This window comes from Neolamprologus multifasciatus, chromosome 5 (genome assembly GCF_963576455.1).
Source record: "Neolamprologus multifasciatus chromosome 5, fNeoMul1.2, whole genome shotgun sequence".
NCBI lineage: Eukaryota > Metazoa > Chordata > Actinopteri > Cichliformes > Cichlidae > Neolamprologus > Neolamprologus multifasciatus.
In genome coordinates this window covers 6,900,473-6,919,100 of record NC_140443.1, presented here as the reverse complement: position 1 = coordinate 6,919,100, position 18,628 = coordinate 6,900,473, and the positions used below count along the sequence as shown (strand labels likewise).

Here is an 18,628-nt window from a genome sequence, read left to right as displayed (position 1 = left end):
GAGACAAAGCTGAGCTAACGAGTAAAAAAAAAAAAAAAGATGCTGAAAGTTAAAACAAAATGAGAAACGTAAAATTGTAGTCTCAGCTGAGCAGGAAAGAACTATCCCAGTGGAGTTATTAATTCGTAATTGCCATGATTTTCCATGAATGACGAATGCATTGTGGACTTTTAGGAGCTAATAATTGGAATGAGAAGTGACAGGATAAAGAAGGTGGACTTCCGAAATAGACCAGCTGATAACAATACATGCCCCGCAGGAGCCTTATGCACTACAAGGGCATATGAGAGTGAATGCATAAAATTAATAAATAATTGATGATGAGGATAAAATGAAAATCAATATAGCTGACAGCTTGTCTTGCTATAGCACTCTGCTCTATAGATTTTAAATGAACCAGATGGGCCTCTTTGATACTGAGATCAGGGAAACCTCACAGCGTGATGGTGATTCAAACCTATACTTGTGCAAACATACTTTTGCAGAACCCTGGATCTGCTTATCGTGGCGATGGCAGGTTGGATTCAAGAGGTTTAGCTTCGTTGAGCGCTGGCTCGGGGATAAAGTAGGATGTCTGTTTCCTGCCGCCTTTTCTTTCTGGTTGTCACTTGCTATAATCGTCTAAGTGCTAGGCCTTCTCACTATTTTCAATTAAAGTGCTCTGAAATGTGGCTTGAATTGGCAAGAGAGCTTTGAAAAAGAGACACAGACTTTAACGGTTACACATTTCTTTTCTGATACACAAAGCCGTTTTCTGCTGCTGCTGCAGCCTAGACGAATGCTTGAGGCTTTAAGCAGCATATATGCATATGTCATACCCAAGCTCCTGTTTGCATGAGTGCAAACAGGAGGACTTTAAGAAGTGGACATCTGTCTTCAGTACACAACTGAAGTAATCACATTTGGGTGAAAGTATGGAACAAAATGAAAGACTGACTAAACTTTGCGAGTATACGTTGCTTCATTATTGTTTCACTGCCTGTGCTTTCTTCTGAAATAATGCCAGGTATGTGATAATATGTCTCAGCACAGAAATCAATAACCAGGAGAGGCTCACAATAACCTTGTCAGTTTTTAGAATATATATATATGTGTGTTTTCACAGCTGCCACCAGACACATTTTCAAATTACTTCAATTTATTATTAACTTTTTCCTTATTAAAGCATATTGTTGCTCCCATTTCCTCCCACGGTCTGAAGATATGCAGATATAGTGAAGGTTAAGCTTCACTATTAAGTGGAGTTAATTACCTCCATCTAGGATTTGTTTGACTGCCTGTTTATTAGTAGAATTTCTTGAAAAATTATGGATGGACGTGCATGATGGATTTACTAGTGGGACTTGGCCCAACTTAGGTGTGATCAACTTTTAGGGCTGATATTAATCCAGTTCTTGGTTAAATTATTTTTTTTCAGAAGGATTCTTTACCATTGCCAAATCTGATATTCTGCATCATCGTATCTTCACAAATACATATCAAATTTCAATGGATCTGGGTCCAGAAATGTAATTTATGTATAACGTAGAGGCAATTTCACCCCTGTTTGAGCTTTGCAGTCTCTGACTGCTCTTGTTGGGGGTTAATATGAGTGTTCATATAAATTATACAGACACGTTCATACACATATATTATCTGTAGATTGATATCGTATCCTGGGAGTAACCTTTCTCTGATTTATGAATTCTAGCATATGCTTTACCCCCTGACACCCTGAAAATGACAACTAAAGCATTCCACAAAAACTGCTGGACACTTAAAAATATCAGAATTTCACTGCAACAATAATTTTTAAATGTCAGTGGAAACTGTGTTTTCCAATCCCATTTCTCAAGCAAATTAAAATCAAGAGAAAAGAGAATTGCTTTGCTAAGATTTCAGTTTCAGTGGTTTTGTATTTGGTTTGTCACCCTTGTCTGGACATAAATGCTAGTCACCAATTTCTGTAGTAACGGTGGCAAAATTCTCTCCATTTTGCAGCCAGAAAAGCTTTCAAGGCTGACATTTTTCTCCATGACATCCCATAGGTGCTCTATGGGATTTAGGTCAGAGCTCTGGAGGGCTTTTCTCCTCTGATTTTCCCCTAGGGAAAATTATTCCATTGGGTAGCTGGTCATGCTGAAAGATCCACTCCAGTCCTTTTTTAACAAAGAAAAAAAGAAAAAAAGAAGAAAAAAGTCAAAACAAACAAAAAAGAAAAAACAAAATGATTTTTAAGAAGGTTTCTTATGTTTGCATCCGTGTTCCCCTGTACGCCTGATACACCCTGATTTTATCAAAGCAAGTTCAACTACACCTGTAAAATAATACACTTACAGTGGGGCAAAAAAGTATTTAGTCAGCCACCGATTGTGCAAGTTCCCCCACTTAAAATGATGACAGAGGTCAGTAATTTGCACCAGAGGTACACTTCAACTGTGAGAGACAGAATGTGAAAAAAAAATCCATGAATTCACATGGTAGGATTTGTAAAGAATTTATTCGTAAATCAGGGTGGAAAATAAGTATTTGGTCACCTCAAACAAGGAACATCCCTGGCTCTCACAGACCTGTAACGTCTTCTGTAAGAAGCTTTTCTGTCCCCCACTCGTTACCTGTATGAATGGCACCTGTTTGACCTCATCATCTGTATAAAAGACACCTGTCCACAGCCTCAACCAGTCAGACTCCAAACTCCGCCATGGCCAAGACCAAAGAGCTTTCGAAGGACACCAGGAAAAGAATTGTAGACCTGCACCAGACTGGGAAGAGTGAATCTACAATAGGCAAGCAGCTTGGTGTGAAAAAATCAACTGTGGGAGCAATCATCAGAAAATGGAAGACATACAAGACCACTGATAATCTCCCTCGATCTGGGGCTCCACGCAAGATCTCATCCCGTGGGGTCAAAATGATCATGAGAACGGTGAGCAAAGATCCCAGAACCACACGGGGGGACCTGGTGAATGACCTGCAGAGAGCTGGGACCAAAGTAACAAAGGTCACCATCAGTAACACACTACAACGGCAGGGAATCAAATCCCGCAGTGCCAGACGTGTTCCGCTGCTGAAGCCAGTGCATGTCCAGGCCCGTCTGAAGTTTGCCAGAGAGCACATGGATGGGATTGGGAGAATGTCATGTGGTCAGATGAAACCAAAGTAGAACTTTTTGGTATAAACTCAACTCGTCGTGTTTGGAGGAAGAAGAATACTGAGTTGCATCCCAAGAACACCATACCTACTGTGAAGCATGGGGGTGGAAACATCATGCTATGGGGCTGTTTTTCTGCCAAGGGGACAGGACGACTGATCCGTGTTAAGGACAGAATGAATGGGGCCAAGTATCGTGAGATTTTGAGCCAAAACCTCCTTCCATCAGTGAGAACTTTGAAGATGAAACGAGGCTGGGTCTTCCAACATGACAATGATCCAAAACACACCGCCCGGGCAACAAAGGAGTGGCTCCGTAAGAAGCATTTGAAAGTCCTGGAGTGGCCTAGCCAGTCTCCAGACCTCAACCCCATAGAAAATCTGTGGCGGGAGTTGAAAGTCCGTGTTGCTCGGCGACAGCCCCAAAACATCACTGCTCTTGAGAAGATCTGCATGGAGGAATGGGCCAAAATACCAGCTACTGTGTGTGCAAACCTGGTAAAGACCTATAGTAAACGTTTGACCTCTGTTATTGCCAACAAAGGTTATGTTACAAAGTATTGAGTTGTATTTTTGTTATTGACCAAATACTTATTTTCCACCCTGATTTACGAATAAATTCTTTACAAATCCTACCATGTGAATTCATGGATTTTTTTTTCACATTCTGTCTCTCACAGTTGAAGTGTACCTCTGGTGCAAATTACTGACCTCTGTCATCATTTTAAGTGGGGGATCTTGCACAATCGGTGGCTGACTAAATACTTTTTTGCCCCACTGTACATCCACTTTATCTTTTGCGCATTTTCTTAAACTAGTTTAATCCTACCTGTCTTATTGTTCAGTCACTCGACCGCTTTACTTTTACTCACTAATCCTACGGCCTGTGAACTCAGGTGTATCTGATGATTCTTTTTGATCTCTAAAGCTGCTGTTTCTTTGTTACATGGTTCGATCAGCTGCTGGTCCTTCTACAACCTTACACATTCTCTCCTTCTGGTACATTTCCTTTAAAAACATTTTTTTGACAATACACCAACTGTGAAGATTGAGTTTGTGCTGCTCTGCTGGCGTTCTTTGTGCAGACGACACTTGACCTGTTCTCTCCCCTTCTCCCGTTTCTCTCTCGTCTTTGCAGTGGACATGGGCCGCTAAGTTCAATAAATCAGAATTAGCTATTTCCACATTACTTAGGAGGCGTGCTCATGGATTCGGATATGATTTATTTATTTTAGTAAAGAACACTGGCTTTAAAGTTGTGGTAAACTGTTTGGTTCAAACAGCAGTGTATCTTACATTTTATGGAATAATCATATGAAAGACATGGAGGGTGTTGTAGCTTTAATATCCATAAACATTTTGATGCCACTCCACACATAAATGACTGTTATCCATATCCTGGATAGGATTCTGGGAGGTTTTTCACTGGTAGTTAGACACTAGCTTTTATTCAACTTATATTTATATATATTTTATACAGTTTGCTCCATAATGTGTGGGACAAACATGGTTTCGTTTCTCACCACCGCAACAGATTGTAAATCAAACAATCAATATGTGATCGAAGTGCAGACTTTCAGGTTTTTTCAGGTGATTTTACAAAATATTTGGCTACAAATATATAATAATTACAACCATTTCTATACACAGGTCCCCATTTCAGGTTCAAATTTAATTGGCCAATTGACAAGGGTGACGCCTTCTACCTTGTTATTTCATGACAAATAAAGCAGACATAATATTTGACGTTCATTTGAAAGTGTTTAATTTGTATGTTATAGCTTTTCACTGTAATTTTATGGTGATTTTAAAATATGAGGCCCAAAGAGGACATCATTAGACCAAAAAATGCAAATAAACTTAACAGTGAGAGAAAACAAAAACTTTAACAGTGGCCAAATCCACAATCTGGTGCACTGTTAAATAGAATAAATGCTCTTACCAGCTCAACACCAAAAGGCCCGAAAGACCACAGATAACAGCTAAAGCGCACAAATTATTTCCACTGTTAAGAAAAACAACTTCACGACATCTAATCAAGTCAAGAACACTTTTACGTCAGCAGGTGTATCACTTCATGACGCCTTCATGAGTAGAAATACAATATAACAATGTGCAAACCACTGATTACACTCAAGATCTTCTACAGCTCTACAGCTTCTACAGCTCTATAGAAGTGTTTGGACAGATGAAACTACAGTTAACTTGTACCAGAACCAGAAACAACTCATGATCCAAAGCATACCACATCATCTGTCTAACGTGTTGGTATAGCTGCCAGTGGAACCAGGTGTTTATTGACAATGTGACTTTTGATTGTAGTAGCAGCACGAATTCTAAAGTGTACAGGGCTATACTTTCTGTTGAGGTTCAGCCAAATGCTGCAAAACTGATCAGACGGTGGTTCATGGCGCAAATGGATGACCCCAAGCAACCCAAGAGTTTCTCATAGTAAAGAAATGAGATAGTGTTCAACGGTCAAGTCAGCCACCTGATCTCAACACAACAGAGCGTGCTTTTCCATTATTAAATACAAAACTGAATGAAGAAACAACAAGCGCAAACAAGCAGCAACTGTTATCTGCAGCAAAGGTCTAGTGGAGCAACTTAAGGGAGGAAACACAACATTTAGAGATGTCCATGAGTTCTACACTTCAGGCTGCAAACTTTCATCCAAATATTAACAAAGAGTCTTTATATTTAAAATTGTAATGCGCTAATTTTGAACCGCTGAAGTATTAACATTAGGCATTGTGTATAAAAATGGCTATAATTCTTAAACAGTTCATGCAAAATTTATAAGCATATAAAGTCAGCTGTGACATTGTAACGAGGCAAAACCAGATACGTTTCTTTGTCCCAAACATTAACATCTTGATGTATTTGTTAATATTCATAATTTAGCTGTGTGAAAAAATCATGTGAATACTAATCATTATGCACAAACCCTTTGTTCATTCCATTGGTATAAAGTTGTAATTGTGAATAATCACCCATGCATTTCTCACAATAAATGTAATAGAGCTGTTGGTTCAATCTCTCATTCCTTTTGTTTTAAGATGTCTTGGGAAAGTTAATCCCACAGATCTTTCTGGCAGCAGAGAGCTCGACCTGTAGAAAACGCACAGTGGTATTATTGTTGACTGTATTCCACTTGGTTAGGGCCTGCTTTTGTGCATGCTGGGTTACTATTCAGTGTTTACTGGGGCACTTATTGGAATTGAGCCATCATATTTATGTTTCCTGTACTCTCCCTAGTCAAAATATCTGCCAAGATCTACTGGGCACACCAGCACCTGGATTTTCCTCCACTGATGAGTGTGTGTCTGAAATGAGAAGCCAAAATTGTAAAGCATTTTATTCGCTAAGGTAGAAAATCACTATGTACGTGAAGACGTTTTAGAGGTAAATTCTGCCTCTAATGCAGCTGTTCTGTCTTTTCCTTCCGGTCCTGCATTGCTGAACACCTGCGAGGTGTATTTTCTATTATGTAGAAATGCTCAAACACCCAGCAAATATGAAGTGAATAAAGAGCATATTTTAAACTATCAGCTGCACCTACTTATTATAATACATATTTTGCACAGCGTAAATGTTCTTTTGTTTATCAAGTGGAATGAAACTATTGTTAGTGACCTATCTCACCTTATTATCTTCATTTAGTGGTTTGCAAGAGTTTCAAAAAAAATCTTAGCTTAACATTTTTATTTACAGTTGCGAGGTATTTTCCCTGCAAAAGAAAAACTTTCTCTATAGTAAAGTCTGCAAGGTAACTAAAGATGACTTTTTTTCAACCCCATAATCTGCATTACAGGATGCACATCACATCACTCATCTTTACTTGTGTCTGCAAGTGTGAAATAGTAGATTTTAAGGAACATAAATCCTTTGCCCCGGTGTGTGTTGGGAAGCTTTGCCAAACACCTGCTCCTGTTACTTCATTGCCCAGGGCATTTTTTGCCTGCCTTGTTTGCTGTTTTTGTCAACAACAGTTAGCATAAAGATTCCTCGGTCTTCCACAGCATTTGTTGACTATATTTCCCAACCAATATATTTAACTCTAAAAAAACAAGTAAGCAGACAATGTTAGATTCCTCACTGATTACTGATTTTTCCTACAACAAATGTTTGACCTCATTCTACATCTAACAAATGGGTATAAACCAATCAACTGCCAATTCATATCATTTGGAAATTAAGTTGAATTAAATTAAAGAATTAAATAATTACAAAAACAAAGAATTTGGATTACCAGCTAAACACTATGTTAAAAATAATGAAAGACTAACAGAATATTCCAAAGAATTAAAAGCGTGTAGAGTGTATAATATTAAAGTGCATAATTATTACATCCTTTGATTTTTCAGCACGCCTCTTGGAAAAGTCTTCAATTATTCAATAATCTTACATGAAAAGCATTTAATATTAATACAATTAAATCAGGACAGATCATGGCGTACTGCTCTAAGTTTCATGTTTAATACTGATCATGAGTATTGTGTTTCTGTGACCGCACTGAACTGTTGCTTTACAGTCGTTTCCCAGTGCCTATAAGATAATGACGCAAACACACAGCAGACTATGCTGGTGAATTAAAGTTTCAGAGCACCTGAAGCAGCACTGAGGAGAGGCGACTCTTCTGATGACGGCTCGACCCCGAATGGGAGAGCCCTCAGCCTTAATTGGTTATGTATAAGTCAAGTGCTTGTCTGATTCATGTGGGCTGACTATATGACTATTCATTCGGTTATATCACAATAAAACTTCCTGATCAGTATTTATCTGTCCTTATTCTGTATCTGGGAAACAGTGGGTCGATGCATTGCAGGTTCATCACTCATTATTAATCAAGATGTGTAAAACATTTCTAAAAGCGAATCAGAGGTTTTTGTTGTGTGAATTCCTTAGATACACACCTGGATAAAAATCCCTTTGCTAAATGTATTTTATTTGTCACAGTTACATATAGAAACTATAGACTAAGACAGAGGGAAAGCAATACAGCCTAGTCAAATCTTTACCTTAGGTTGGAAGAGAATCTCTGTGATAGTTATTTTTCCCCCTCTGGTGTTTCTCAGAGCACCGGCATTGAAAATAACTTTCTGTTTTGAGGTGATTCTGGTGAATCTGTCTTTTTTTAATTAAAGTTCCCCTAACAGTGGTACAAAGTGAGAGCTTCAAAACTGGGGATAAAATGTCCTCAAGGTGAGCTTACCAGTCTCTCCCCAGACAGGCAAGTATTCATCCTGCTGGATATCCAACATCAGCTCCAGGCCATTGCCCATCCCACCCTTCGTCGTCACCTGCAGCGGTTTTCCATCTTTGCCTGAATTAAATGTGTAGCATTTCCCATAGCGCGTGAATATCTGAAATACACAGAGAGACAGAGTTTAGTTTTTATTATAAATAGCCACAAACCTTCAACCTTACACTCGTTTCTGACCGTGAAATCAAATCTGATTTTTCAGCTGCATGAATTTATTCTCGAGAAGTGGAAGCAAAGGTAACAGCACACGGGATTGTTTCAAAAGCAGCTGAAATGCACCTACAGCAGCCTGTTTTTGTTAGGCTGTCAGCTGCAGACCTCAGAGGTCTTAGTGCTGAGATGCTGTTGACAAAATGAGCCCTCGTCGCTCTCAGTACTGCATGATACAGTGTGTGCTCAAGTAAATATGACATGACTTATTTCAGAATGGGATAGTGTTGGCCTGAAAAGTCTCTCAGGCCAATGTGTCAAAGTAAATCTTGCAAAAGGAAATAAAGATATTTTATATGTTGTTTTAGATAAAACAACAATTTCTTAGTGATGTGTGATACCACTGATTTCCTTTCCGATTCGATACCAAGTAAAATTCTGGGTGGTATCGACAATACTGATCCGATACTGATACTTTGTACAAAAACTTATTTTATTTATTGTATCTTTTATTGTACCTCAAATTATAGCGTCATAATGATTACAGGACATCGGATTACTTGTTGTAATCGCTTAATAATGCAGAATTCATCATATAGAAATATATTTGAACACCTTGCCTCACTAAAGGACTCTGTGAGAGACGTCTGTCGCGCCCTAGCAGCACCTGTCCCTGTCCACTCCTCCTCTTCAGGAAGAGGAAGTAGTTCCTTCCAATGTAGACAACCCGAACGATATAGTTTCTTTCCACTGTGTTCCTGTTAATGATAAACTTCAAATTCACCCTTAATTACTAAAATATCAATATTTCAATGTGAGAATCGATTCTAGAGCATAAATGACTGGTATCGGAGGAATCAACATTTCAGTATCGATCCGCACATCACTACAATTTCTGTTATTTTAAAATTTAGAACAGTTTTATTATTCTGTTGGTTTTAACGAATTGAAAAGGTTAGTTGACTTAAATTTTCTGGTTAATGGAAAATTAAACATTTACAGCCAGCCAGTCAAAAAAGATGGATATAGTCTCTAAGTGTGTGGTTTAAACTTTTTTTACTAATAGGCAGCAAGAGGTTTGCCTAAAAGTCCCATAAGGACGGTTAGGAAGGAACTTTATGTTGTGTTGCATCTGAAGCAAGTTGGAGTTTTCAATTGGAATGCCCCTTCAAGATGGATTTCCTACTAGGAAAGTCAGAGAAGCCCCCACCAACTGCAACTTTTCTATCCAAGATGGCAGCAGTGAATGTAAACAGTAGCAAAACTGTAACACTTTTCATCTGTACTACCAGTGTTCTGTATTTGTGACTGAAATAATCCATACACAGAGCACTGACCGCACTCTATCAGTGAACGTGCTGCAGCGGTGTTTTTGACTGCAAGCAAAACAAAAAAACAGGCGATCTGCTGCATTGCTAGGAATAGATGAATAGATCTACCATCTTAGGGAGCAAAGCATTTTTTTCCTTGCTTTTCTGACCACTTCAACTGGAATGCAGTCAACCTGGGAGTCGCGCCACCCTCCAAATCACAGATCCCTTGGCTAAAGGAACACTGGGTTTGGATCATTGTGACTGACAAGTCTTTAACTTACAAGGACGCATTGTTCCTCAGATTCTCAGTCAAGACCACCACTCACTTGTCACCACTCACTTGTCACCTGAAGATGGCGATGGCTGACATGCTCAGCACGATGCTTGAAGATGAGAGTAAGCTAACTAAAGGCTATTTTAATCTTTTATATCTATAGATCTTTGTTCTTTTAAATAGTTGAAAAGTACATTACTATGCTTGAAAAATAAAATATATACATATAGCAGAGTTATTTGTCATAGTCCAAAATGTAAATATATTCATTTGACAAATAGTTTTTGAAAAGCTAGATTCAGAATATATATATATATATATATATATATATATATATATTTGTTTGCAATTGAATGAAAAATAGTCTTTTTTCCCTGAATGGATTAAAAGCATCGAAAAAAAAAAAGACATCTAGCAAACTCATCTCTGCCACACAAAGAGATACAACACAGAGTTCAATGAACACGATGCAGTCAAAACAAGCTACTTGCCCTCAAACTACATGCGAAGAGTTGATCCATGCAGTCGCATCTATTTAAAGAGGCACTATTGTGTGTAACAATGAACTGCGACCTACTGGCAAAGACAAGATGGCTAGTGAACTAATGGATGTGTAATCCAATCATAAACATTAGGAAATGGAAAGCCATGGCTAGGATCCAAAAGACAATCATCCCTTACTTTGTTGTCAAGCAACATGATTTTGAGGCTTGTATCAAAGCATGCTAGCTCTCAATTAAGTTCCTGTTAACCTTCAACATTTTGACATTCAAATGAGGAAGCAGTAGCAGCAAGGAAGGGAGGAGGTATGGAGACAAGTAATAACAAGTGCTGAGAAATAATGAATGAAATAAATCTCTTTCCTTTGTCCTCGACTCTGGGCCCAAATACAGTTCTCACAGAAAACAGTCGAGATAAGAATTCAGTGTCAGGAAAAAGAGAATTTGCACATTTTTTCATACTGAGGCTGCTTAAAAGCGTTGCTGCTTCCTTTCTTCTGAATGTATTGCATGGATCTTGGGAACAAATAAGAAGGCGTTCATTATATGGGTGACGTGTGACTCAGACATTAGTGCTTCATGACAGATTATTCATATGTCGCAAACACCGCATGCAGAGAGCTGAAAAGATTGCCGCCATGTCTCAAAGAGGAAAAGTTAGTGTAATGTAAATCCTGTTCACTGAAGTGTGTGGAAAAAAATGGAGCACAATCCACAATGGATTACCCCCTATCGGGCGGTTATATAGGCGCTTTTAAAACACAAAGTGATGAAATGTAATAAAAGGCCTTTTGATGGTCGGACACAATATGAGCTGTGACCTTTCAAGTGCATAAGTGGAAAAACTTAGTGAAAAGCAGAGCTCCGAAACCGCTTTCTATGTGCAGAGACTCAGAAGCAGGATATCAATAAAACGCCCTAGAAATCCATCTTAGTCCTGGCGATGCCGCTGACCAAAATCTGATTACTATTTATCTTTTGACATGGAAAAGGCAGAGAATGCCTACTGAAAATACCTGAGTAAAACAATGGGTAAAAGAAAAAAAGCAGAAAAAAAGAAATGCTTGCTTTATTATTGATAGAATTTAACTAACAGACCTGTCTACATCTAAACAAGCTACTGATTTGTTAGCACAATTTCTAAGTTTTCCCATTAAATCTCAATATGACTTTTTCTATTCTCTTCAGGAGACAAGTTTGAACAAAAGAAGAGGCACTGCTGCTCCCCCTGAACAGAGAAAAGCATTTGGCAGATACACATCAACAAAACAGCGATAAGATTGTTCCAATTGCAAGCACATTTATTTGTCATTGTGCATGTGCCCAAGCGTGCACACGTATCTGCACGAGAATATGAATGACTACGCTCAAATTAGTGTGTACAGTATTTTCGTGCGTGTGTACTGTGCAGCCACCCCTTCTCACCATCTGTGTGTATGTGTTGGTAAAGTGGTGATTGACTACAGGAGGCCTGTAGTCAGAGTTGCTGTGGTAACCAGGAGATTGTGCTCGCTGCTTTGAGTGAAGAGCAGCAGAAGTGGGTGCCAGTGATGACCTTGGGGAGTCAGGATCTTCATTGTGTTTCGTTTGAGCTGATGTTTGAGCTTAGTCAGAACATGCTTCTTCATGTCTGTCTATCACGCCTTGGTTTTTGCGTTATTCTCAAATGCGTCCTTACCGTTTAGCACGAGCTTCTTAATATTCTGGAAAAGTTCAACCTTTATACCTGAGGCAGAAACAAAATCCTGTTAATAATATTTAAAGATAAGCTTTAAATGAATTAATTCTAGATGTAGCGCAGGGATAAAGCTAGTAATTAATGACACTGCACAGTGGTCGTGAATGTTTGAAACTTGTTGCCGTTAACCTTTATTTGCTCGAATACATTTAGCATTAAGGAAGGTGAAACATTTGGATTGCCTAAGCAGCTTTTCCCAAGAAGGTAAATCCCGCGCCGCTTTTGGTTTTTGCTCCATTGAGCGCTGTGCCCCATATATTGCGTTTAAAGTGAGAACTGCCGGATCTTGTTAACTTGTAAACACAGAATACAAATATTTAAATCGATCCCACCTATGGGAGAAAACACTGAGAGAGACATCACTCTGTCTCGTTCACACAGGGTGTTGAAATGTCACTGTCTTTCTCTTCGATAAATAATTCACAGAGAGACAGCCTGAGACTGTTGAGATGGCCCTCGGCTATCCTTCACATGACAATGTGAAAAGGATGCACAAGCTGTTCCCTAAAGTTGCCAGGGAACCACTTTCCTCCTCCTCCATTCATATCAAAATCAGAGCTGAGTACAACAAGTGTGTTATTTTATGACAGTTAGAAAAACACACCTAGGAACGATTATCCATGCTGAGCTTCACTCTGTGCAACGAACACAAGAATTAGCAAGTTTATAATGACGCATGGCAGTTTACTTTGCTTTATATGCTTTACATAATACAATTTAACACGACAGACAAAACGCACCACGCATATAAATGAAGACTTCAAAATGAGCCCCAACAAAGACTGAATGTTTCACTTCTAAAATCTCTTAAAAACAACCTCATATCGAGGTCTGCACGTCAGCAGATGAGAACCCACAGAATCTATTTATCAGACTTTGAGAAACGAGACAACTGTTTCCAAGGTCAAGAATGAGCTCAGCTTTTATTCAAGTCAGCCTAGAAGGGGAGCCTTAGAGGTGGATCTTGACAGGTTTTTGTTCTGTCACCTTTACAAATAGCAACTTTGCTCATTGCTCCCAATTTGTCTCTGACTAGTTAGAAGAAAACAGGCGTAGGTTAAAGTGGAACAACACAGAAAGTTTTCCAATTAGGAAGCATCAAAGTAACTCATTTTAAATAAAAAAAAATGCCATTTGCATGCCTTTTAGAATAACGATGCTATTGCTGGTGATGTTGTAGAAGGTGCAGGAATGAATATAAAAGCTGTTTTGGTCTAAGATCTTTTGGTTTACTGTCACTGCTTCCACTAGCATTCTCTCCAGACACAGCAGGGGTCTGTTATCAGAAAAAAGCCTTCCAAGAAAAAAAAAAGATTGCTTTGTTTGATGCTGGGCAGGTACTGCACAAACACAAAAGAAACAACTAACTGGTAAACACAGTTGACCAAAGAAGAAAGTGGACGGAAACATGTCTCAGAATGAATCCTAATGTTATGCGATGTTGGCTGGAGATATAAAAAGGGCGCTGTTTGCTAATAACTAACAGCTTGCTTACAAATTCATAAGGTGATAATGTGTAAATATTTTGTTTACTGCTTATATTGCTGCTCGCAAGTCATTAATTTGTCGGTTAATGTTGACTTAACGTTTCACTGATGATTGGCAAACCAAATACACCTTTAAATACACAGACTTCCCATTAAGATTTAAGAAAAACTGAGCAGGGAGTCATCAGTCAGTTGAGCGCGCAGGAGGTGCCCAGGCTGCCAGCTCATTCTTAGGTCAACTTCTTAAATAGAAATCAATGTCTGTGACCCACAAGTGAAGAGAGACAGGCCTGAGAATTAAGCATGTGTGTTGGTGAAGCACGGAGAAAGACGAACGGAGGGAAGGATAGATTGCTGAGGCCACTGGACCATATTTATAGAGCTTCAAGAGAGACCCAACATCACAGGGGGTTCTTGCACAAAAGTCAATACATCCTCAAAGTCTATATAGACAGACTCGCCTTGGTCCTCCACACCTCGCTTCTCAAGTGTGACTGATTCTATTGGTCTGACTCACGCTGACAGCTTGTCTTGCCTGCCCAGAAGCCAAGGAGATCATCACTGATTATCAGTGGAGTAGCACTCGCCCCCAAAACACAGACTTTGCTATTATGCATATCTGTAAATTAAGTTGCTCTCGGTTAGACCCTACCCCACTTAATACAACATTAGAGACGATGTTATGAAGAAATGTGTTTGACTGTGATAACGTTTTTGTTTTTCTGGATCAGTTGCTTTTTAAATTGGAGATGAAAAAAAGCTGTTTTTGATGCATTATTTGTGGATATGGTTTGATGACACAGACTGAGGGCTGCCATCAAGGCAAGGAGTTTCAAATTATACATTTTCCTAAAAGATAAAATAATCCTTAGTCATCATGCCTGCTGCAAATAGCAGAGGAGCCTTCTTGACATCAAACTGTGTTTCTAACACCATAACAAAATCTATTTAACTGAAAACAAATTTGGGTAATGAGGTGGGAGAGAGAGCAGCACTTGGCTTTTACATTGTTCTCCACATGATGATGAAATGCAATCAATGGGGCAGCAGATTACCAATGAGGCCAACGTTAACTGCACTCTATCACTTTGTCAGTGAGTGTTGTAAAATGTTCCTAAATGAATCAAAAGTCTTCATTAGGGGCAGATTGGTCTAGAAGTGTACACACATTGATCCAGAAGTAATGGACGACAAAGGAGGGATCAATCCAGACCATGTGGCCAACACTGAAGGTTACTGGATTTTGCAAACATCTCCACTGAATTTTTAAAAAAAAATCTTTTGCTATTGTTCATGTGGAATTTACAATAGAAATTCAGTAATTTATGAAAGTGACAGAAATATAAGTTTGTTTAAACAAGGGAGGCAGAAATGCAAATATAAAACCATCACTTCAAATCTTGTCAAGCCTGTTTAGGGGCATTAATGCAGAACTATTACAGAAATATATTTATGAATTCAGATACAGTCAGAATAATTACTGACCAGGAAAAGAGTGGGATGCTGCGTAAGTCCATATAAATATAACAGCGGCGTAGATGGATAGAGCTTAAGACGTGGAGAGAGGGAGAGTTAATTGAACTACTGGGGCACATCACCAAGCAACAGTGCGGAGGAATGCGTGTTGTGCATCCTTGTAATTGTGTGACTTCAAAGTGAATTAATTTCATAGAGTGATACATATTCTTGTGCCACATGTAAGATTCGATCAGACAATAAACATTTCACTCAGCCTAATAATCCCCAAACCTGCATCCATCTCTAAAAACTGCATCAACCTGTTGGGGAGGAGTGCGGTTCACTTATAAAATAAAAATAAAATAACTTTGGCAAAACACTCACAGTGCTAAAATTGCGAGGCCCGCAGAGCTCTCCCTGGTACCGACAATACAACAACATCTCCTCCAGTTGGTGTCCCAGCCGGTCCAGCAGCTGTCTCATGGACGGCTCGGACTCCCGGGGAGGAGGAAGGAAGTGGTTGAAGTCCAAAATCCGAGACAGCGGGGACCAGGGCGGCTCGCCCTCTACGCTGTCGCCCCGCAAAGGGGTAAGCGCCTCTCTCGCAGCGGGGGAGACCTGCCCGTTCATCCCCAGAAGTCCCAGCCACTTCCCCGCGCTGAATATGTCAGTCTTCTTCATGCGCCGCGGCAGAAGGAGGTTCTGGTTACAAATGGTGACAGCGGGGAAAACGAGTCGCTTGGCGTACACCATGTGCGCCTTGGTGTACACGGGTGACGAGAGGAGGTACCGCACTCTGTTTGAGGACCAGGTGAAGAGTAGACCCAAGGCAGCCAGGAACGCCAGCAACCACGCGACTCTTCGGGGGTAGGAGCCGCTGAGGAAGATGTGTCTCAAGCCGTGCAAAGTGGTGTGTTTCAAGAAGAGCTTCCCGGCTTCGGCAAGAGAGCCCGGTCTGGGTTTCGATCCAGATGAGCCGCACTGGCACATTTTGGAGGAAGGCTGGTGCGCGCTTTCAACATCGGTCCCGCTGTGGTCACAGAGAATGCGCCTAAAATCGCCTCTGCGCTCTCCGATGGCTGCTGTTTGTCAGAGACTTTGAAGAGAGAGAGAGTGAAACGCACGCAGCTCCACTCAGTCTTTTCTGGCACTGAACAGCAGCTTGTGGCGGTGATGGGGGAGTATTTTGTCAGCCTCACAGCGCTCCCAGAGCTTGTCCAGGGGGAAGCGAAGTTATTCCGAATGATTTAGTGCGCTACTGTGCAGCAACAGGAGTCTAGGGGATTATTTCATCTAAATTACAAGCAGTTAGTCTCTGAGAAAAATCTGTAGAATTTCCCTCGAGACAATGGATTTAGTTAAAATCGCACTTACATGGTAAAACACATTCTTTCTGTCCGCCTCCCTGTTTTAATTCTCACTTTTCCATCCTCTAACCTCACTTGGAATATGCGCTGTTTGATGAATAAAATCACTGGCCTCAGTAGCTACAGACCATTTGTCTTCCTTTTCAAGCCCGTCATGCACACACAGAAGCACGCACACTCCTATAGGCGCGCACGCACGCACCTTAATCCTACTGCCTCACAATATGTGTTCTACCTCAAAACTGAGCAGAGTACAGAGAGTAAGGCTCCAGAGACTGTATTCTCTTTCATTATTGTCCCAGCAGTTGAATTTTAAACAAGGCAGATTTATAGTAAACGGAGACTTCTGTAACTTTTTTGTCTCTCACTCAGCTGTAAGTAAACAGGTTGACATTCTTGAATGTCATTTCTCTGAAGTGATTGGGTCAAAGATGAGAAGACAAAAAAAGGTCAAGGTGCTGCTGGTAAATGAATGGAAATCATGGTGCAAGTCTTCAAAGCATCTCCCGAAGTCCCAACAAGCTAAAGTAGCATTTAATGGTTTTTCTGACCCTGCAGTTTGACTGTGATGAGGGGAACCTGTTTCAAGCTAGAGCATGATGCTTGAATGCACCATTGACAAAGTGTTTTGCGAAAACAATCTCCCTCTCAGGGGTGCTGGTTAAGTGGTGGTTTATGCTTGGTTGATCACCAAGCATCACAGAGTGTTCCAACCCTGAGTAAAAGCTGGACACTGCAGGTCTGATTCAAACTGCGTGCTTCTTCTTGTAGACAGTGTGCATGTGTGTATTGCTCAGGCTACTACGTGACTGCAAAGGAAACGGAGCTGAGAAGGAGACAGTGTGAATGACAGGAGAGAGAAAGCTTGAATGTGGAGTACTTGTCTTGTCACTCTATATGATCTAAGGAATAAATCAAGGTTTCTTGAAACTTTGGTAATTGGTGTGATCCGGGAACACAAAGTCAGGGAAAAACACGAGGCAAGACAATGAGATTGGAAAAGAGCCAACGGTTAAGGGCTATCTATCTATCTATCTCACTTTTTTTGAAGAAGTAGAACTAATTTATCCAGCATCTTGGTAATAATTCATCACTGCATGCTCAGAGTAGTGCAGACACAACAGTGGAAATGCTGTGTAGTACGATATCTAAAACACGGCTGTGTTTGAACCATGTAGAACCGATATTCTTAGACTGACTTTAGTTTTTGGTTTGGTTAAAACACACTCCTTTACAAACTCCTTAAGGCAAACATTCATTGGTTGATCGATATGCCAGGTCATGGCTATGGTTGGCCATTGTGCTGTAAGCTATAAATCATTAAACATTTGCTTGACTGTCTCCGGGAGATATAGGGAAACTAAGCAAGAGCTTCAAAAACTTTCTGAAAACGATTTACTCTGAGCAATGTTATACTTTGAAATATATACTCCCAACCAGTTGTGGCAGATGTCCGCCCCTCCCTGAGCCTGGTTCTGCCAGTGGTTTCTTCCTGTTAAAAGGGAGTTTTTTCTTTCCGCTGTCACCAAAGCGTTTGGTCACACGGGGTCATCAGGGTGTTGGGGTTTTATTTTGTTTTTTATGTATTATTGTTTACTTTACAATGCAAAGCGCCTTGAGGCAACTGTTCCTGTTATTTGTTGGTATTTAAATAAAACTGAATTGAATTGAATTGAAAATGTAAACAATTTGTCCCGACTCTCACTCTGGTATCACATACACGGTGCTTTGACCAAACGTCCTGTGCGTTTTGTAAATGTATAAAGAGCCTGTTAAATAAAGTGTAATAGTAGATTAAATTGTACAAAGTACATCTTAAATGTTAGTAAAATACCAAAATGTCATGGTTAAGGAGTTTGTAAATGTACACATTTGCAACTTTTTCTTTAATATTATGACAATAAAGAGTCTGAGGCTACTGGTTTTGGGGAAAAAGCCTCATATTA

The 18,628-nt window shown here is 39.9% G+C and overlaps 1 protein-coding gene and 1 long non-coding RNA gene across 4 annotated transcripts in view; both read right to left on the bottom strand.

Moving 5' to 3' along the window:
• The window catches only part of asic1b (acid-sensing (proton-gated) ion channel 1b), a 181,961-nt gene that overhangs the window by 18,758 nt on the left and 144,575 nt on the right, over positions 1 to 18,628 (bottom strand). For 2 of the 3 annotated variants that reach the window (XM_085158666.1, XM_085158664.1), the window contains one exon: positions 8,345 to 8,495. In XM_085158666.1, coding sequence (XP_085014792.1) covers positions 8,345 to 8,495 — 151 coding nt within the window. Of the gene's footprint in view, positions 1 to 8,344; positions 8,496 to 15,699; positions 18,068 to 18,628 lie in introns of those variants that run through there. The other variant, XM_085158665.1, reaches the window with a different exon arrangement.
• On the bottom strand, positions 1,278 to 8,338 carry LOC146517940 (uncharacterized). Its single transcript, XR_014873975.1, has 2 exons — positions 3,908 to 8,338; positions 1,278 to 2,311 (listed from the first exon to the last, which is right to left on the bottom strand). It is a non-coding gene; the product is annotated as an uncharacterized LOC146517940 (long non-coding RNA).